This window comes from Ochotona curzoniae, unplaced genomic scaffold, assembly GCF_017591425.1.
Source record: "Ochotona curzoniae isolate NIBS_2020 unplaced genomic scaffold, NIBS_Ocur_1.0 contig_3350, whole genome shotgun sequence".
NCBI lineage: Eukaryota > Metazoa > Chordata > Mammalia > Lagomorpha > Ochotonidae > Ochotona > Ochotona curzoniae.
In genome coordinates this window covers 43,561-66,466 of record NW_024465827.1, presented here as the reverse complement: position 1 = coordinate 66,466, position 22,906 = coordinate 43,561, and the positions used below count along the sequence as shown (strand labels likewise).

The following is a 22,906-nucleotide window of genomic DNA, read 5'->3' as shown; positions in this document are numbered from 1 at the left end:
ATAGTCGTGGGGCTAGATCAATGATATAGCACACTAATCTTCCACCTGCTTTCCATATGTATGCCGGTTCTATTCCCAGCTGTTTCAATTTCAGTCCAGCTGTCTGGTTATGATCTAGGAAAGCAGCAGAGGATGGCTCAAGTCTTTGGGCCCTGCACCCACAGGAGAAATGTGGAGGAGGCTCCTGGGTTCTGGGTTCAGACCAGCCCAACACAGGCCATTTCAGGCATTTGGGAAGTGAGCCAGCAGATGGAAGATCCCTCTCTCTCTTTCTCTGTAACTCTGACTTTTGAGTCAAATAAATAAATCTTTTTTTAAAATGACATAATTATTCTATTCTGAGTGTAATTTCATTCTTTCCTTATCTTTGAAGGTGAAAATAACATTTGAAGTAGTTTTTCTATTTTCCAGGTTTTGTGATGTCATTGAACTCTAGCAAAGGTTGAAAATTTTCTCTGTTCAGGAACCAATACTGTGACCATAAAATACATTTCTATGTTAATTTAAAAATTCTTGTTTCCCAGAAAACCCTCAAATCAATCTGTGTTGTGAGTCCAATAATTTCCTCTTATTGGTGTCAGAGATGTCCTGGACGGTTGTGTGTTTTGCCTTAAATATTTTGATCTATAATCATCTGTCATCTGTGAATGATTTTACATATCTTCATAATTAATTAGCCATTATATAAAAATGTTGTCCATCAGAACACAAGTCTTTAGTGACTTTGCACCATTATGTCCTTTAAAAAAAATCCAAAATTCGTACCCTTCCAGAACTGTTCTAAGCATATTGTTTGACTCAAACCTAAGCAACTTTAAACTCATTGTGTATTTATATCATAGTAGAAACTTGAAAGATCCTCTTAGTTTTACTTATATACAGAGAACGAATTTCATGTATTTCACAGTACAAATTTAACAACATTATTTTTCTTCCCACCCTCTTCTCTTTTTTCAAACTTTTTTTTAATTTCCTATTTTTTCCATATGACAGATGTGGGGAGCCATGCAGTTGGGTCAGATGACATGGGCGTGTGATGAGCACCACTCCTCAGTTAGCAAGGCTACGAGGAGTATCTAATTGCATGGCAAGGCCCGGCAGAATGTCTCCGGTCACCTCATTGCTGCCTCACCCCATTGCACGGCCACTCAATCACCTCTGATGTTTCATAGAATTCTTCTGAGGGTATTGTTGTTGTTTTTCTGCTAATGTGAAATTATTCCTATAACTGGTATAACACCTCAAATTGATCAACAATGTTATGATAAAAACATCTTTAGCGACATAAGGCTGTGATACACAACTAAAAGTATGAATAGTACAATTGAGCTCACTATGTCTTCAAACATCCTGTTATGTGTCCTGGAGCTTGCCCTAACGTAAGTAATGTTTGCCTTAGGAAACAGCTTGACAATATCCTGCGACAGATGGCAATCATGGAGGTACAAAGAGTTTGTTTACCATGCGCCTTGAACTGTTACAACACATGATATGATGCATTATAGTTTCTCACCGCAGAAAGCTAAAGTATATGGGGCATCTTCTAAACAAACGTAAAACCCCCCAAAATCTTAAAATCTCAATCTTATACTGGCACTCATATTTAGGGAAAGAAAAGAGTTTATAAAGATAAAAGGAAGTTACTTGTACAGGCCCTCTGTTTGTAGATTGGCTGAGTTGCCTTGATCCCTTACAGTGCCCTTTAACAAAAGAACAAAAAATAATTGAATCAGCACTAGGTGAAGATGATGGTAATTAATGCCTGATTTGATTATAAGATTTAGCAAAGAATCTATGTTATATGCTTTTATAAAATCCTTTATGATCTTTTAATTCTGTACTCTTAATATTTCAAGCAATATTAGTTAGTTTGTGTTTAGTAAAAATTGATTTTGAGTATAAGTAAACCACTTGTCACTATGTAACCATATGCGCTGTCAACTGTGGAGTTCCTGGCTTCAGCCAAGTGATTGCAGGTTTCAATGAGTAATGGTTTGTTGAAAATATTTTCCTTAGGATTGTTTTTTGTATTCTCTTAACCATGAAGTAAAAATGAAACAATTGGATATTGTGCAAAAGCTTTTGATGATTTGTGTATAAATAAAGAAGGCAACTTTTCTGAGTTGTCCGTTATGAGCCTCAAACCATAGTGGTCCGCGTCTTATCTCTTTTTCTTATTGTCACGCCGATCCACTCATCCATTGCACGCTCTCAGTCAGCTGGAGCTGGTCTCCAGCAGAGTATATTAATTCACATTCCTAACAAGTTACCCTCTCTCCATACTGTCATTGTTTATCATCCTTAAAATCTTTTAGACAGTAACCATTTTCAGTGGGGTGAAGTGGTATCTCATTGTGGCTTTGATTTTTATTTATCTGATGGCTAGTGATATTGAACATTATTTTATGTACTACTTATCTCTCTGATTTTGTAAAAAGTATGTTCAGATCATTTCAAAGTTTGATGATGATGATAATGATTTCACCATTGGGTTGTTTGAGTTTCACAAATATTGTGGATATTGATCCCTTGTCATTAATAACTTTGCAAATAGTTCCCTATTAATTGCCTTATAGGACATGATATCTCCTTTACTGTGAATTTGTGTGACACAGCCCAAGGTGTCTGCTTTAACTTTGTTGTTTGTCCTTTTGTGGTCCTATCCAAAATTTTGCATAAACAAAACCTTGAATTTTTCTCCCATGCTTTCTTGTAAGTAATATTCACTATCAGTTTTTAGTGTGTCTATCCAGTTTTATCATTATTATTGCCTATTTTTGAGAAGTTAGTCAAAGATGAGTTAGCTATACATGCATAAATGATTTATATTTTCTATTCTGTTGGACTGTGTGTGTTTTATGCACCTACATAGGCACTGTTTATATGTATAACAGCTGTGCAGTCTGCTTTCAAGTCATGTGTTTTTATGCCTCTGAGTTTTCTAACTTCCCAGGATTGCTTTGTCTGCTCTGGGATTTTGGGCTTCTATACAAATTTAGAAATGCATGATCGTTTCTTTAAGCTTGTCATTGATATTTTTATTCTGGTTATATTGAGTTCCTTTGTTGTTTTGGGCTTTGAGAAAATTGTAGCAATGTTAACATTTCCAAACCATAACTGTCAAAAATTTTATACTTTTTTCTGTGTTGAATTTGATTCTTTTTTGGAGCTTTATAACTTTAATTGTGGATATTATTTATTTTATTGGTTTAACTTACAAATCTCTTCTAACTATTGTGAGTGGGATTCATTTCTTGTTTTCTATTTCAGTGAGTTAACTGTTGTAAAAAATGTTCCTAACTTTTGTGTATTTATTTTGTGCCATAAAACTTGTTTTTAATAAGTTCTAATTACTTGTTGGTGCACTAATTACTTAGGTTTTCCACGTATAAAACTGAATAATCTAATTTTCTCCTTTCTGGCTTGAATGCCTTGCATTTCATTCTCATGCCTTATCAATCTGGCTGTGACTTCCAATAACGTATTGAATAAGAGTGGTGGATGGAAAGCCTCATACCATTCTACATCTTAGAATTGGTCTAGTTTTTCTTTCTGAAAATTATTTTATTTATGTAAGATAAGTAAATTTTATGTATTTTTATAACACAGATTAGGAGCATAGAAATATTTCCTGCCTTACCCTCCTTTCTGCTCATAGTGACCACCCAACATGCTCCCTCTTTAATTCTTGCTAAAAACATTTACACTGATATAATTTTAGTTTACTTCAAACCACAGGCCTAAGACTCTACTAGGTAAAGGATTCAGTTCTCAGAACTCTGAGAGTAGATCTACAGTACAATCCAGCTGTTCTACTCCTGAGCCTATCTAAAGGAGATGAATCAGGCCATGGGTTTTCTATACACCCACATGTTTAGCAGTTCAACTCACAGTAGCTAAGATATTGAATCAATCCAAAAGTCTGTCAACCAAATACTGGATCACAAAATTGTGGTTAAAAAAAGAAAAGAAAAAGAAATTGTGGTCTCTATATGATGTGGAATACTACTCATGTGTAAAAAAATCCTTTCTTCTTTTGACAAAATGGACTCAACTGGAGACCATAATGCTTGGTGAAACAAGGCAGTCCCCAAGTGATTGATATCATATGTTCCTGTGATCTGTGGTAACTAAAATAGAGAGTTTAAAAAATGTAACACGTATGAGTGGACTTAACAATATGAGACTTGGTCATTATCTATAACCCTTCTCTGTACTCTTGAGGACCCATGGATATCTACTTCCTGAATTTATTTAGTGAAGAATTAAGCTTGTGATTACAAGGTAAATTGAAAATTTCTCACTGAGAAATTGAAACTGAAAGAGTGGAATAAGGAAGAAGAGTGAGAGTGAATGAGGCTTGGAGGGCTGGGTGGGAATTATCATTTTACTCTTAGAACTGTACATATGAAACACATCACATTTGTTCCCCTTACTAAAAATTAAAAAAAAAAAAATTCAGAAAAAGAAAATTTCCCAGGTCCTGAATAAGACAGGAACATGCAGATACAGGAAGCCTAAAGCAACCAAAGCAGAATCAACCGAAAATACATACTCCAAGGAATATTGTAGTTACATTGTCAAAAGTGAAGGACAAGAAGAGAATCCACGCAAAAGAAGATCATCAAGCTACATATGAAGGAATCCCAATTAGACCAACAGCAGAAATTCTAAAATCCAGAAATCTATAGGTGACAGATAAAGCCAATTTTTAAAAATAAAACAATATGCAAATACTTTATTTTGTTTCTTTTCTCTTTTCATTTTTTTTTAATTTATTTTTGACAGTCTTGACATAATCAGGGTAAAAAGTTTCAAGCACTACAGGAAGATGGGTAAAACAACAAGTTCCGTATTGTTTCCTTAATATATCTGATGTAAAAGGGGATTTTAAGGGAGAAGCCACACCCAGTCTTCCACCCACCCCACGTCCCAGATGTGGGGTATGGTCTGAGGGTCTTCCTCAAGTGGTTCTGATAGTTCAATAGTTCTGAATTGCTGCCACTCTCACACTCCAAGCACTATGCAGTCATTGAAGATTGCACTGATCAACATAGTCCAATATGTAGTCTTCATTTGCCCAGTTTTTTCATTGCCAATATATAGCTGAGGTGCTTGACTGACTTGTTCTGTCCTCTGTCATTTGATGGTTAGCGTTCTGAGTCCGAAAGCGCAATTGGGAGGATCCCCGAGAAACTTTGTCTGAGGTGTTTCCAGACCAGATTCTTGTATGTACTAGCAAGTACAGGGCCTGGCACAGTCCATCGCCCCGATCAGCTGGCGGTTGCAGTTGCTGGGTTGGTTTTGTTTCCATCCATGTCTTCCACTGGAACCAATGGGTGTTTGTAGTCCAGCCTGGTTCTGCCCAGCATATACTCGGCCCTCACATAAACCAGTGGGACCTGCAGCCTAGTGGGAGCGACCCACAATAACCCCCACCAGGCCGGCCCCTGCCCTGTTCTGCCTGTATGTGTAGCAGACTAGTCCAATCTGTCCCTCATCTGCTTCTGCTCTCATACATGTTAATGGGTATTAAAACCTTGTTCCATCTAACCAGCTCAACCATCCAGCCTTCATGGGTGTTGTTGGGTGTCTCCGTCTAGCCACCCCAGCTGCTGTCCTAGTTTCTGTGCACTCCTGTGGAAGTGGTAACCCAAGAGGGAGGAGCCCATTATTTCCCTCCCAGAACAATCCCAGATTATGCACTCTCCAGGTGGTTCTGTGGTTTAACTTGACAGAACTAGCCCCTAGTGCAGCTTGTGTTAGCTGATGCTGTGGCTAAGCCCAAACAACCCTCACCCACTCTATTTAGATTGCACCAGTAGGAATAATCAGCCCAGCCTGGCTTTTCCCTGATCTGGTCCACATGAGGCATACAGGTGCTCTAGCCCTGCCTAGTCTGGTCTACCCCCATCCCAGCCCTAGCTTTCCAGTGGGAGTAGCTGTTCAGCAAGGGAACCCTCCCTTATTCCCCTGACAGTTCTGCCCCCTCCCTTCCTGGTTCTCACATGTGCTGGTTGGGCACTGCGGTCACACCTAGTACAGGCAACCTCACCTTGGCATTCTGTGTTGTGTACTGCTTTTGTTGCGGACAAACCTGGCTTGAGCCACACTCTGTTCTGGCGTTCAGATTTGCCAGTGGATGACGTGAATTCAACCTGGTCCTCCCCTGACCCCTGCCAGTTGTATGCCAGTGGGACACTTCCCTGACCTCTTGGCTGTTTCCTTCCATGCTTCTTGTGCTTATCCGCCATGTCTGTGTCCTGCCAGAGGAGTTGCCTGGGCTCCTCCATCAGAACCCCTCCAAGTGCCAGATTCTGTGCATACCAGTGGGTACATGAGCCAGTACCACTCAGTTTGCCTCCCGCCCTAGCAGGAATAGTGGCTTTTCCTGACCGGCCTTCAACCCATTCTGGTTCTTGCTGTCGGATGTTTCAGCCCAGCCACGGCTCAGCCATACCCACATATAGCTCATATATGGCTCAGTTGGTGTTGAGACCTAGCCTAGTCCATCCCACATCTACCCTGGTCCTCCAGAACACCAGAAGATGTTGCAGTCTGGCCCGGCCTGGTGCATCTTATCCCAGTCCACACTTGTGCCAAGGGAGACTACAGGTCCAGACCACCTATTCACCAGTGGGAGCTATAACTCGCCAGGGGAGCTTCCCAAGTTTCTCCCCCTGGTCCCCCCCCCCAGACCCAATTCTCATACATGCCACTGGGCTTTAGGCCAGTGCCTGGCACAGTCCGGCCCTCCCCCTTGGCTTTGCATGAGCTGGTGAATGTTGCAGTCCGGCCCACCCCACACCCCACTCAAGATGCACACTTGAGCGCCACTGCCCTGACTAGCCATCAGTTCAATCTGTGATCAATGGCAGGCTCCCCGGTTACACCTAGATTAGCCCACCATGACTCCATCTCTTGAAGCAACCTGTAGGGCTAGAATTTCCACAGGGTTTGGCCAGCACATCCCCCACAGAATCTTCCCCCAGATATGGTTCTCCAGCGTGTTTGTTAATCTCATGGCCCTGCTTAATGTAACCGGTCTCCGCTGGGTCAGCTCTGTTTCTAGCTTTGTTATCCACTTGGACCAATGGGTATTATGGTCCAGTTCGATCCTACCCACTTCATACTCAGTCCTCACGCAAACCAGTGGGAGCTGCAGCCCAGCTGGGGAGACTCTCCATAACCCCCACCAGACCTGCTCCCCTCCCTAGTTCCCATGTGTGTGAGTATGTACCGCAAGCTTGTTCAGTCTGTCCCACCTCCCATTAAGCTCCGGTACTTATCAGTGGGCATTGAGGCCTAGTTCGACTCAACCAACCTACTATCCAGCCCGCATATATACTGGCAGGCACCTTTCTGTTTAGCCACTCTGCCCCTGTCCTGGTTTCTTGCTCTCCAGTGGGAATAGTTACCCATGAAGGAGGTGGCCACTATCTCCCTACGAGGTCTCTCCAACTTCTGGATTGCACACTCTCCAGGTGGTTCTAGCATTTGACCTAACAGAATTTGCCCCCAGTGCCAGTGTCTGCCATCTGATGATTTGGCAAAGCCCTACCAACACTTGCCCACTCTAATTTTGCTTGCACCATTCAGAAGAGTCAGCCCAATCAGGCCCTTCCCCGATCTAGCTCACATGAGGCCCGCAGGTGTTACCCCCATCTGTTTCAGCCTTTGCCTTCAATACTGTGGCACAGTATCCCTACCTCCTGTAGACCAGTTGTTGTTAGAGCCTGGGTTGGAATGACATGTGCTCCATCCTGATTTCTATTCTTTTTATTTTGAGTTGAAATTTGTTTGGCCCTGCCCAGTCTGCCCCCTTCCAACTGCAGCTTGGCCCACTCCACATCCTGTTTTAGGATGCTCCTTCGGGTGATGCTACCCTGACTTGCCCAGACTGCCATTGGTTCCTTTACCTATAAGTGATGACAGGTGCCATGGTCACTTCTAGCTTAGTCCCTTGCCACCCCAGCTCGTGAGCTAAACTGCGGTATGTGTATTTCCACAGGGTTAGGTCCACACTTCCCCTGTAGAGTTTACCCCTGGACCAAATTCTATCGTGTGCTGGTAAGTGTCTTGAACCTGTCGAATATGACCAGTCCATTGTTTCACCACCCAGTCAAGTTATGGTGCCCAGCTAGACAGGCCCCTCTCCATAGTTTGGTGTGGACCAGTTTGTGGAAGTCAGTGCACTCTATTCTAATAGCCATTCTCAGGATTCCTAACTTGTCTGGTGTTTCAGTCTGGCTCAAATAGATCTTATGGGTGCTCTGCTTCAAACGTTCGGGTCTCAGTCCCATTCCTGCCCCAAAGTTTCATGTCCCTGTTACTGGGAATCACCAGGAATTCATGTCTCACTTACACTAAAGCTGGTCTTATTCATCGGTGTCCCTAAGCAGCTATTTCCATATCATAAAAATCCCAGAGCTCACCACTTAGTGCACTGGCTGCCCAAAGCCAAGGACTCAACCACTGCCTTGCAGAGGTGGCTTTGGCCTGAGTCCCCAGTGTTGGATTCTGCCAGGCAGGGAAGCCAAACTCTTAAAAAGAAAAAGAAAGAAAAGAGAAAGAGAGGAAGAGAGAGAGAGAGAAAGAAAAAAAGGCCTTCTGCATCAAGAGTAATATAGCCAGCAAATGCATCCTTTATAAATGAAGGAGAAATAAGATATTCCCTAGATACACAAAAATCGAGAGAATGTACCATCACCAAAAAAGTCTTACAAGAAATTCTAGAGTTCTGTATAAGAAGCAAGCATTATGAAAATGCATGACACAATCAAATATACTAACAGACTAGGGATGCTCAGTAACAAAGCAGGCATCAGTTCTTACCTATCAATACTAACCTTGAATACAAATGTATTAAATTTTCCCAGCCAAATAAATAAAAAATGCCATCCTGTATACTTACTGAAAGAAACTGCACACTTCATATTTCACATAAATACAGTTATGAACTGAAGATGAAGGGCTGGAAAAAGAGATAACAGGAAAATAGAAACAAAAAAAATAGGAGTAACTATCCTCACACAACATAAACAGACTTTAAAGAAGAAAATATAAAAAGAGACCGGACATGGTGCTCTGATAAAGAGAACGACTCAACAAGAAAGCAAAACCATTGTTAATATATTTTATTAAGAATATCATCAATATTTTGGTATGGATGGCACTGTAGATTGCTTTAGATAGGAAAGAAAATTTAATGATACAAATTCTGGGAAAGCAACTGTCATGAGATATCACTGAAAACATACTGGATGAAATCATTAAACACTGAGCCCTGCATATATTTGTTGTTTAAATCAAATACTGACCTTCTTATGGTGAATATTATATCAAGTTAAAATCTTTACTGTACTAGCCTGTTATGGAAGCAGCATTTGAGTTCAGAATCCTTTGAGTTCATTCAAAATTGTCGAAAAAGGCTAATGTTTCTTTTGTTTATGTGTAAAACAATGCTTATGATGATTTTAAAATAGCAGGGATTAGCTCAATCTAAATAAAAGCAATTATCCCCATGTTTTCAGGTGATACATGGAAATTTTTTTATGACATTATTGAAGTGGACTATATTTTCCAGGAGCCTTTCATACCTGAATCCATTTTCCATAATAAATGAAAAATTTATCATTTCATTAAAATGTTACAAAACTGAAAAAGAATGACATTCACAAGGGAATTGCTATAATCATCTCTTTGTAAGAAATCTCCCCAGAGGCTTGTTATCTTATGGAGCACAAAATCCCACAGCTATACAAAGAGAGTGAACGCCTTCCTTATTTATTCCTGTTGGGTAAAATAGGCATCAGCTTTTATAATATCTGGGATACTTCAAATCAAACAAACAAGTAAGCAGTAAGAACCTATAATAAGACATAAAGCCGCTAGATACAGAGACAATATTTAATCCTGAATCTCAATTGGATTCTGATGAGAAGAGAAGGTATATATTTATGTGTATAAATATATACATATATATTTTTAAAGATAATGACATATCACTTTAGACTGTCAATATTCATTTAAGGTGGGTATTTTAAAAATTATGTATTAACTGCTTCATTTAATCTTTGAAAAGTTATGTGCAAATTATATCTATGTACAAAATTACATACTAAAATCATATAAATAAATTAATACCTTTCTTTTTAAAATGTTTATTTATTTAACTTGAAAATTAAAGTTAGAGGAGATGGAGTGAGATAAGAGGAATGAGATCTTCCATCTGCTTGTTCACTCCCCAGATGAAGGCAATGACCAGAGTTGAGCTGATTGGAAGCCAGGGATAAGGAGCTTCTTCAAGGTCTCTCATATGGATTCATCTGGAAAAGACCTTAGGCCACCCTTGCTGCTTTGTGTAATCACAAAGGTGGATCAGGAAGTGGAGCAGCTAGGAAATGGACTGTGCCCCTATGGGATGAAGGGACTGCAGGCAAAAGATAAGCCTAATATACCACCTTTTCAGCCCTGATGTTCTTTAATATTAACACATGTGGTTATAAATTAGAACATTGAGATATTTTTAAAAAATGGTGTTCTATTTATGTTTCTGGACATCAAAGTTAATTAAAATAAATATTCAGTGGCATAAATTCTTGAGAATACTGCAGTGTAATTCAGGCAAGAGAAGAAAATTCAGTCCTATGCAGACTTATTGTAGAAAGACAAGAGTATTGTTACTATTTGGAACAACCTGAAAAAAAATTATTTGGTAGATATAGAGTCATAACCAATGAGGTATTTTATGAAAATATCTGATGCACTATTAAGCACTGCTTAAGAAAGTTTCGTTATATACTACAATAATATTCCTGACACAGAAAAGTTGATAAGGCAGATTCTAAATATTTAAGCAATGACTAAAAGACTTGTACTAATTATCACAGTGGTCCAGACTGTTTCTACCTGTTTTGTACTATCTAGTGTTTTCCAAATTTTTATAACCAACTCTAGTAAGAAATATATCTTACATCATAATTAGGGTCATACAAAGTATATACTTAGTCACATTTATAATGGACATAAATAGATGAATAAAATAACATGTAACTGTTCAAATGTGCAGTTACAACTTATAGTAAGGAAAAAATAACATAAAATCATGGCGTTTATATATCCATGCCCTAAGAATCATTCATCATCAGGATGGGAACTCTCTTATGATATCTTGTCTTTCCATTAATGAACATGTTAAGTGGTACTTTTTGTTTTATGATGAAATTGTTATCTTTGCAAAAGACTTTCTATGGTTTAAGGAATTGACACAAGGAACAGTAAGATGTGCTAGTTTAAGACAAACAGAGCAATCCTCCAGGAGCTCAATGACTTCTGAATCCACGTGAATACATCAAAGAATCCAACAGGAGCACACCCAGGACCTGAAGATTATGAACGAATTTAACGTGCACATGAGGTAAGTCACAAGGACTGGGTCTGAAGCACGTATTCCTCCAGTTCATAAACTTTCTGGAATAAAGTCACTTGTGAAACTTCCTCCCAAAGAACACTTTATAAATAATTGCTGTATAGAATTCTTAGGAAAAAATGTAATTTTGCTTGGCAATTTTTTTAGAGTAGATGCAGAAATCATGTTTTCAGGACAATTAGACTCATATTTTTTCATATCTATGAGTCACTAGAGCTAAGTTGCAAATCAAACCTCTACATGACTCCCTCTGTTTTAAATCATTAGATGGGCCACCAGAGAAGCTCAGTGCTGACAGAATCCTTGTTGTCACCTGGATCCACCAATAAGGCAAACCAGAGCCATGCATCCAGGAAATGCAAGTTCTCCACACGTCTTCATTCTCTTGGGCTTCTCTGACTATCCCTGGTTGGAAATGCCCCTATTCGTGACGGTGCTCGTGGCTTATGCGTTCACACTCCTGGGCAACATCTCCATCATTGTGGTGTCTAGGGCAGATCCTCGTCTTGACAGTCCTATGTACTTCTTCCTTTCCAACCTCTCCTTCCTGGACCTGTGTTTTACCACAACCACCATCCCTCAGCTTCTGCGGAACCTCTGGGGACCAGATAAATCTATCAGTTATGGAGGCTGTGTGACCCAGTTTTACATGTTTCATTTCCTGGGAGCCACGGAATGCATCCTCTTAGCTGTCATGTCCTTGGATCGTTACCTTGCCATCTGCAAGGCCCTGCGGTACCCAGCAATCATGAATAAGCGACTTTGCATCCTCCTCGTGGCCATGACATGGCTGAGTGGCTTGGCTAACTCCTTACTTCAGGCATCTCTCACGCTCCAGCTTCCACTTTGTGGTAACAACAAGGTAGACAACTTTCTGTGTGAGGTCCCGGTGATGATCAAGATGTCGTGTGCTGACACCACGTTCAACATAGCTCTGCTCTCTGTCGTGGGAGCGTTCTATTCTCTTGTTCCCTTGTCACTTATCCTTGTGTCCTATGGGTTCATTGTAGCTACTGTGCTCAGGATTCGGTCCTCAGAAGGGAAGAAGAAGGCGTTTAACACATGTGGTTCCCATGTCATTGTTGTGTCACTGTACTATGGGCCAGCAATTGTTATGTACGTACAACCCTCCTCTACTGTTTCCCAGGACAAGAACAAACTCATGTCTCTTTTCTACAGTTTGGTGACTCCTATGCTTAATCCTTTTATCTACACTTTGAGGAACAAGGACATGAAAGGGGCAATGAGGAGGCTTGTAATCTCATTGTGTCATCAGGGAACAGAAGAACCATAGCTATCATTGTGCTGTGCACTGCCCACATGTAATTGTGCATATCTCCTGTTTTGAAAATACCTTTCAGCTTAATCTGCAAAGTGTTAGCATTCATTAGCACCTATGCTAACTACAAGTACTCTTTTGTGGACATTGTTGTAGTTTGTCTGATATCATTTTATGTATGATTCTTAACATTGCATTTTCCTGCAATTAGCAAGAGAGTGAGGATCAACTCACTAAGTTTGTATCCAAATGGAGAGTCTATTGTGGTAATCCTAAAAATTCACAAGCTAGTTACATACTCATATAGTCAGACATAAAGCCAAATCCCATGCTTTTATGTGTTATTTAGAAAAAGAAATAGAAATAATTACATTGAAATTTATCATTTTACTGTTGTGGATATAATCTGAGGTTAATCTTTTATTTGAAAATCAATTCTTCTTAAAAATTAGCAAGAAGCTTAAATGAGTTAATTGCTCAAATTTTTAGGTGGGTCTCTCAAATCTATATTCTCTCATCTTTTGCAACTAAGACAATTAAAAAACACTATGTTCTCTCTCTTTTCTCCAAAAATCAATAAGTTTCCTTCTCTTAGATGTATCCTACTGAATTAAATCTAGGACACCAATGAGAAAAATAAAAAACTTGAAATTCAGAGAAACTTCTTTGTTGCCACAGGTATTAAGTCACCCAACCATTAATGTGGAGATAAACTACCCAGAATTAGAAAATTTGGAGCATTTTACACTTAACTGAGAGATGGAATGGTTCAGTTATTGAGGATTCAGAACATTACGTGGTTAGCAGAAGAAAAATAGGGGATGTGGAGGATAATATAGAGAACAAATGCAAAAATAAATTGACAATGAAATTATCAAGCTTGACTTAGAAATGAATTCGAATGTATGATAATGGTATGAGAAATGATTATTATGGTTATGTTATCAACAGAGTATAGTCTTCACACTATGAACCTACTGAAAAATATTTTAAAATTCACATACAAAAAGGATCTTTTTATAATAATCTTTCCCATGTGCAGGCATATTTGATGTGCAGGTCATACCTTATCTAATTCCCTTGCATCTCCCTAGCCTTTTTTACAAACTAGAGTTTTTATCAGCTATTTTAAATAATACATTCGATGCCATGTGGCCTCTTTGTATCAAAATCTTCATTACTTATGTTCAGAATACTATTTTGAAATACTGCCCTTCAATTTTGATGTGCATGCAAAATTAATGAAAGCTATAACAAAGAAAGCATTTAGAGACATATAGTAGAGGAAGATAGACAGTGAGGAAGTGTGCATGCAAAATTCATGCCAGCAGGTGTTATTAGAGTTCTGAATGTTGTCTAGCTTCAATGGGGTTTTCATTTTTATGTCGCTGACAGCTAATGAGCCTGAGCATTTATACACATGTCTATTACTCATTTAAATGTGTTCTTTAAAAATTTTTTTTATGAAGTGACAGGTGAAATGATTCTGTAGGGCACTTGTGTGCTTAACTCTGCGTGACTAAGCAACCAGCAATTTGTATGGAGAACTGGGGGTTGTGACCTGTTGAGCCAGGATGAACCAGAGACTCACTTGGTCATCCTCAGAGTTGGGATTTGGAGGATACTGGATTGGGACAGGCTGCAGCATCTGCTACCACATTGCAAGCAGGGCCACAGCACCCACCAACATTCATGAGATGGGGACTAGGATCAGGCCTGATAGGGGCAGGGTGAACACCCCTGCAAGGCTGCAGCTTCCACTGGGGAACAAAATAGCTGCAGCTGGGTCAGGCCATGACAGCCAGCATTGTAGCACTCTTAGCATTTGTAAATGCTGAGTCTTGGTGCAGGCCGGGGTAGACCATGCAGTAACATCTGCTAGCATGAATTAGAGGCAGGACAGGGTGTGAGCTGTACTCAGATAGACTTGTCTGGAACACCTGTCCACAATAGCTGAGACAGTAGGTGGGCTGTGACAGATAAGTAGAAATACTCACCATTGCATGCCATACCTGGGGCTGGGAACAGTCTAGGTAACAGAACTCTGAGGCTTTCTTGCTGCGCTGCAGCAACCAATGGTGAGTATTAGGGAGCCAAGGCTGTGGGCAGTCCTGGCTATAGAAAGCTGACGCACCTGTTAGCCTGTATGTGGGCTGTGTCTAGGAGTAGGTCAGACTAGGATAGGCTCCAGCACTGACTGTTGCTCATGAGAGCCAGAATGGGTGTTTGACAGACCAGTCTATGCCACAACACTCACTAGGTTATACGAGAACCATGTCTGGAGTGGGCCAGCATGGGCTAGGCTGTATCGCTCATCAGTGAGAGCAGGAATGGGTAGGATAAGTGGACTAGGCTTTATTACGTGCTGGTGAGTGCCAGGAATGGAGGCTGGTCATTTTGGTTTGGCCATAGTGCCCAATGGCACATGTGATGTCCATTACGAAGAAGGGGCCTAGTTGAGGAAATTGGGGGGACTCCTAGGGACACTTTCCACTAGCAATACAGGAGAGCTGGTGCTGGAACAGGCCAGTCCCGGCACTCATTGGCATTTTGTGAGCCAGATCTGGAGCTGAGCCTAGCTGTTTCAGTGCACAACACATTGTTACAAACAAGTAGCAGGTCAGAGGGCAGACCAGGCTATGTAGGGTTGTAACAACCACCAGTTCTAATGTGGTCTGGGCTGAGCAAGACTGAGTACCTCTGGCAAATGCTGACACTGGAGTTGGCCATCTCATACTCGCCCATGATGACTGAGTCTGTGGTGGACTTGTCTGGGCTAGGCCCCAACAACCATCAGTTTGTGTGAGATAGATCTTGGAACAAAACGGACCAGGCAGTTGCACCACCAATACGTGTGTTGGCTGGTGCAGGTAACAGTCTGAACCTGACCCTGTATTAGCTGGTGCACACAAAATAATCAAGCCTGAGTTCATGCCAGGTGAGATATCTTATGGGACTCCCCAGCTAGACCACTGCACTCAGACAGCAGCCACAGGAATAGTCACAAGATTTGTGAACTGACCTTGTAGTATATTTATCAAGACTGAGTCTCTTCAATTGTTGATGCTTGTACAGTGTACAGCATGCCCATATGCACATGAAGGATACAACAGCCAGATCATCTTGGGTAGCAAATGACATCAAGTGCCTCATCAGTGGATGGAAAGTAAAACAGAGTGGATAACTCTTCTTAGTTAAGCTTGCAGATTTTCTAGGTCTGTGGATGCATTAAGATGGACTTGATGAACCAATAGACGTTGGAAAGATTTTTACAGCACTTGTGCAATGAGGCAAGCATGTTTTCAGAATTATCAAAACCACTCATGTAACACCCTTGAAACATTCTACCACACACTGAGGTTTCTGAGGCATCATTGAATGACTGTCCCTCATCCCCAGGTACTGGTGCAGTTTGACAGCAAAGAGCAGCTCTCTCCCTTTCCATGCCTGTGACATATAGAAAACATTTGTCCCTTCAACCTTTCTCCATACTTACACCTTCCCTACACTAATTGGACCCACATAGGCATGCGCCACTCTTGATCATGTAAAGGATATTAACAATAAATTAAAAAGAGTCAAATCTCAAAATGTTAATTTCACTGATACAAATTACATTTTTGTAATTTGTTATTTAGGTATCACAAATCAGAGAAAAATGTAACATTTGTGTTTTGGGAACTGACATTTTACTAAGCCCAATGGTTTCCAGTTGCATCTATTTTATTGCAAAAGACAGATTTTCACTTTTTTTCATAGATTTGTAGTATTCCATAGTGTTTTTATACCACTCAGTATGATGTTGGTTCTAGCTTTATCATATAGAGGCTTTATTACTTACGGTTGCTTTGCTTGTATGTCTAATTCATTGAGACTTTTCCTTTGTTATGAAGGGATGCTCAACTTTTTTTTTTGCATTTATAAAGATAACCATTCATGATTCATAGAATGCAGCTGTAACCATCCAGCTATGGTTTTTTCTTTGATGAAATACTTTCATTATTTTTCCAAAGTCATTACTCTTTATTGATTTGTTTAGATGTCTATAAAAATTTATTGGCATGTTTATTTTTAAAGTAATTTCTTACGTTCCTTTTGTATAACATTTTCTTTCCATCCCTAATGTATTTTTCTCCTTCTGAATATTATCTCAAAGACTGATTCATTTACTAAATGAAAAAGGTAGAGCAGTGGACACAAGCCCTGTTGTAAAAGGAGAATATAGCAGCACATTTGGTGCTGTAGCAGAAGAACAGAACTAACTGGACAAAAACCCCAAACAAACAATGACAGCAAAAAATCTTGATGAAGGGAACCAACGAACATTGAGAGGGTGACATCATCCTTGGATCAGTGAAATCAGCAGCATTTCAGAATTATCCAAACCACTTGGACAGAATCCTATGCATATGTACATATTGAGGCTCTGGGTTGATATGAGATGGCGGTTCCTCACCACCTGGAATGCTGAGACATGTGGAAAGTTGTGAGTGGTTTCCCCCTTTGTTTCTCCTCTTCCTCCAGGAACAACAAGCAGAAGTAGCCAATTTGGGAGCAATGAATTAACCGTGTTTTCCCTAAACCTCCATCTTTCCCACCCTGATCAAACATGTAATCATTATTTTTAAAAATTAGTTTAAAAGTTTTGAAAGGAAGGAAGAAAGAAAGGAAAGAAGGAAGGAAGGAAAGAAGGAAGGAAGAAAAGAAGCAAGGAAGAAAGAACCATCCCCATCATGAGTATTATATGCAGTAAAGCAATCAAGTAGACGTGAAAAAGAAATAAGATATTCCCCAGATACACAAAAATCAGGAGAATGTACCATCACCAAACAAATCTTACAAGAAATTCCAGAATTCTACATTAGAAACTAGCATTATGAAAACGCATGGCATGACCAAACTTACTAAAAGTTTAGGGATACTCAGTAACCAATCAGGTATCAGTTCTTACCTATCAATAATAACCTTGAATACAAATAAATTAAATTCCCCAAGCCGAAAGAAAAGAATTAACTAAGTGAATGAAAAAAAGACTCTCCTATATACTTCCTGAAAGAAGCTCACTTTATATTTCACATAAATATGGTCATATGAAGGGGTGGAAGACAAGGATAACAAAGTAGAAACAGCAACAACAACAAATAAAAGTGCTTATCCTTATACAACATAAAAAGACTTTAAAAAAGAAAATATAAAAAGAAACAGGACATGGTATTCTGATAGATATATCAATTCAGCAAGAAGATAAGACTATTGTAAATATATTCTGTCAAGAATGCCATTGATATTTTGATAGCAGCTACACTGAATCTGTAGATTGCTTTAGATAGGAAAGACAATTTAATGATACAAAATCTGAGGAAGCAATTGCCATGAGATATCACAAAATATTGGATGAAATAATTAAATACTAAGTTATACAAATAGCTGTTTAAAGCAAATACTGAACTTAATATGGTATATATTACATCAAATTAAAATCTTTACTGTGCTAGTATGTTATGGAAGAAGCATTTGAGTTCAGAAGCCTTTGAGTTCATTCAAAACTGATAAGGCTAATGTTTCTTTTGTTTATGTGTAGAATAATGATTATTATGAGTTTAAAATATCAAGGATTGGCTCAAACCTAATATTCTTAAAAAATGCAAATAATATAAAATAGGATGCTGATAGGCAAAGCAATTATTCCTGTGTTTCAGGTGATGCATGGAAACTTTTTATGACTTTATTGAAGTAGGCTATATTTTTCAGGAGTCTTTAAGACCTAAATCCATTTTCCATAATAAATGGAAAAATTATAATTTCATTTTCTTGGCACAAAACTGAAAATGAAGGCCACTCACAAGGGAACTGCTTAAGTCATCTCTTCCAAGAATTTCCCTTGAGGTTTATTATCTGTATGAAGTACTAAGGCCCCCAACTTTATAAAGAAAGTGACTGTCTTCCTCAATTATTATCATAGGGTGAAACAGGCATTATACTATTTGGGATATTTCAATTCAGACAAAGAAGTAAGTGATAAAAATTATAATAAGACATAAAACCACTGAATAAGGGCCAATATTTAATACTGAATTGGATTCTGATGGGAAGAGAAGGTATATTTATATGTATAAATATATACATATACATTTTTTAAAGACAATGACATATCACTTTGGACTGTCAATACTCATTTAAGGTGAGTATTTAAAAGTTAGAAAATTGATTCATTAACTCTACTTCATTTAATCTTTGAAAAACTATGTGCAGATTGTATTTCTTTTGTGCAAAATTACATACTTAGAACAAATTAAGACATTTTCGTTTATTAAACTTGAATGTCAAAATTACAGAAAGATGGAGTGAGAGAAAGGGAGAAAGAGATATTCCATCCACTGGTTCACTCTCTACATGTCCACAATGGCCAGAGCTGAGCTGGTTGGAAGACAGGAGCCAGGAGCTTCTTCATGATCTGCTGAAGGCTCAGAGGTTAAGGCTTCGGAGAATCTTTTGCTGCTTTCCAAAAGCATAATCAGGGAAGTGGAGCTGCTGGGAGAAGAATCAGTGCCCATAGGAGATGCCTGCCCTGAATTTCAGAGTATTAGCTTCATATACCTACACACTGGCCCTCATATCTTTTCATATTAACACATGTGTTTATATATTAGAACACTGAAACATTTTAAAAAAATAATACTGATGTCCTCTTTGCATTTAGGGGCACTTTCATTAATTAAATATAATGCGTATTGTCCTTTGCAAACTATTTCTGAAAAGACAAGGATGTTGTTAGTAATTGGAAACAATTTGAAGAAAAATTACTTGGCAGATATAAACTCATACTCAATAAGATATTTTGTGAAAATAGCTGAAGCAATAATGTGCACTGCTTTAAAATATTTGCTTTTACATAATATATAATGAAATATGCTATTTTATATTTATATATTTATATGTTATATTAAAATATATTATATATTGCATATCATATACATTTAGAATATTACCCATGTACAGCAAGGTTGATAAGGCAGATGCTAAATGTTTCAACAAGACTAAAGGATATTTGTATTAATTATCACAGTGTAACTGACCACAGGTTTTCTACCTGTTTTCTACTGCCCAGTGTTTTCCAAATTTTTTTACAACCACTTGCAGTAAAAAATACATTCTTACATTACAATTCAGGTCACACAAATGCAAAGTCACATTTATAAAGGACACAAATAGATGGATAAAATAACATGTAACTGTTCGAATGTGCAGTTACAACTTAGGGTGTGGAAGCAATAACATAAAATGATATTGTGATTAAAAGTTTATAAGTTCCATACCAAACAGAGCAATCCTCCAGGAACTCAATGACTTCTGAATCCACGTGAATACATAAAAGAATCCAACAGGAGCACACCCAGGACCTGAAGATTATGAACGAATTTAACATGCACATGAGGTAAGTCACAAGGACTGGGTCTGAAGCACGTATTCCTCCAGTTCATAAACTTCCTCCCAAAGAATACTTTATAAATAATTGCTGTATAGAATTCTTAGGAAAAAATGTAATTTTGCTTGGCAATTTTTTTAGAGTAGATGCAGACATAATGTTTTCAGGACAATTAGACTCATATTTTTTCATATCTATGAGTCACTAGAGCTAAGCTGCAACTCAAACCTCTACATGACTCCCTCTGTTTTAAATCATTAGATGGACCACCAGAGAAACTCAGTGCTGACAGAATCCTTGTTGTCACCTGGATCCACCAAGAAGACAAACCAGAGCCATGCATCCAGGAAATGCAAGTTCTCCACACATCTTCATTCTCTTGGGCTTCTCTGACTATCCCTGGTTGGAAATGCCCCTATTCGTGATGGTGCTCGTGGCTTATGCGTTCACACTCCTGGGCAACATCTCCATCATTGTGGTGTCTAGGGCAGATCCTCGTCTTGACAGTCCTATGTACTTCTTCCTTTCCAACCTCTCCTTCCTGGACCTGTGTTTTACCACAACCACCATCCCTCAGCTTCTGCGGAACCTCTGGGGACCAGATAAATCTATCAGTTATGGAGGCTGTGTGACCCAGTTTTATATGTTTCATTTCCTGGGAGCCACGGAATGCATCCTCTTAGCTGTCATGTCCTTGGATCGTTACCTTGCCATCTGCAAACCCCTGCGGTACCCTGCAATCATGAATAAGCGACTTTGCATCCTCCTCGTGGCCATGACATGGCTGAGTGGCTTGGCTAACTCCTTGCTTCAGGCATCTCTCACGCTCCAGCTTCCACTTTGTGGTAACAACAAGGTAGACAACTTTCTGTGTGAGGTCCCGGTGATGATCAAGATGTCGTGTGCTGACACCACGTTCAACATAGCTCTGCTCTCTGTCGTGGGAGCGTTCTATTCTCTTGTTCCCTTGTCACTTATCCTTGTGTCCTACGGGTTCATTGTAGCTACTGTGCTCAGGATTCGGTCCTCAGAAGGGAAGAAGAAGGCGTTTAACACATGTGGTTCCCATGTCATTGTTGTGTCACTTTTCTACGGACCAGTAATTATTATGTATGTGCAACCCTCCTCCGCTAACTCTCAGGACAAGAACAAGCTCATGTCTCTTTTCTACAGTTTGGTGACTCCTATGCTTAATCCTTTTATCTACACTTTGAGGAACAAGGACATGAAAGGGGCAATGAGGAAGCTTGTAATCTCATTGTGTCATCAGGGAACAGAAGAATCATAGCTATCATTGTGCTGTCCACTGCCCACATGTAATTGTGCATATCTCCTGTTTTGAAAATACCTTTCAGCTTAATCTGCAAAGTGTTAGCATTCATTAGCACCTATGCTAACTACAAGTACTCTTTCGTGGACATTGTTGTAGTTTGTCAGATATCATTTTATGTATGATTCTTAACACTGTATTTACCTGCAATTACTAAGAGAGTGGGGATCCAAATGGAGAGTCTGTTGTGGTAATCCTAAAAATTCACAAGGAATATATGCTACTTACATGCTCATATAGTCAGGCATAAAGCCAAACCTCATGCTTTTATGTGTTACTTGGTTAAATAAATACAAATACTTTGCACTGAAATTTATCATTTTACTGTTGTGGATGTAATCTGAGGTTAATCTTTTATTTTTCAAAGTCCACTCTTTAAAAATTACCAGGAAGCGCAAATGAGTTAATTGCTCATATTTTATTGCTGCTTGTTTCAAATTTTTTCCTTCATCCTCCAAAACTAACAGAACTAAGAAACAACAAAAGACTCTTTTCTCAAAAAAGCAACAGGTTTAACTCTTCTATGTATCCATAAATTAATTCTAGGCCATCAAAGGGGAAAAATAAATGACTTGAAATCCTGAGAAACTTCTGTGTTACCACTGATATAAAGTCGCAACTGTGCTGAAATGACCTACTCAGTCATAAAAATTTGGGTTATTTTGCAAATAATTGAGCGATGGAATGGTTCAGTCCTTGAAGAATCAGAACCTTATGTGGCTAGTAGTGAAAAATAAAGGAAGTGGAATATAACATAGAGAAAAACACAAAATAAATGAAATTGACAATCAAATTATCAAACATCATTTAGAAATTCTAAGGTTCAAAGTGTGGTAATGGTGTCTGAAAAGGCAATTTTGTTGATCTTTTCAACAACATGTATTCTTCACATTATGGGCTTGTGGTTGTATTGCAATTCTATGCGAGGTGCCTTTCTAGTAACCTAACATTGCAGCTGATGTTTACTATAAAAATCTGCTATTCTTACACGCCGATGTGTATGGAGTCTTCATATAACCTCCCCTCCTCTGTGTACATATATGGTCCACTTCCAAATGATGAGTACATAATCCACTGATTTATATCTCACAAACTTCTGTTGCTGATATGCTCATTTTAATTGAAAACAATTATAACAAGCTATTTCAATATTCAGTTTGTGCTGCATTGCACAAATTGTGGGCAGTGATATGCATTTCTGTAGGTGCAGGGATTCATTCCTCTGCATTTTCCCTCTTGTTATTTTTCCCTGTATTATCACGGCAGTATAGTCCCTTAGTAAAAGTTTTAATTTTATCTTTCTGCCATTTAGACGTATCAGGTTGACAAATATAGGCAAAGGCAGAAAAACTAGTGTGTTGTATTACTTCAAGGCAGCCTTGTTGCTCTGATTCTTACTCTACAAGTGGTGTAACACACCTTCCCACCACCACAAAGTCC

General features: G+C 39.0%; 2 protein-coding genes across 2 annotated transcripts; both read left to right on the top strand.

Moving 5' to 3' along the window:
- The first annotated feature begins 11,774 nt into the window (after positions 1 to 11,774).
- Positions 11,775 to 12,725, top strand: LOC121156324 (olfactory receptor 2B11-like). The gene has a single exon (XM_040979948.1). It carries the CDS (start codon positions 11,775 to 11,777, stop codon positions 12,723 to 12,725), a length of 951 nt encoding a protein of 316 aa, XP_040835882.1.
- A 7,748-nt stretch (positions 12,726 to 20,473) lies between these two features.
- On the top strand, positions 20,474 to 21,424 carry LOC121156315 (olfactory receptor 2B11-like). Its single transcript, XM_040979938.1, has one exon. The coding sequence runs from the start codon at positions 20,474 to 20,476 to the stop codon at positions 21,422 to 21,424; it is 951 nt and encodes a 316-aa protein (XP_040835872.1).
- The last annotated feature ends 1,482 nt before the right edge of the window (positions 21,425 to 22,906 follow it).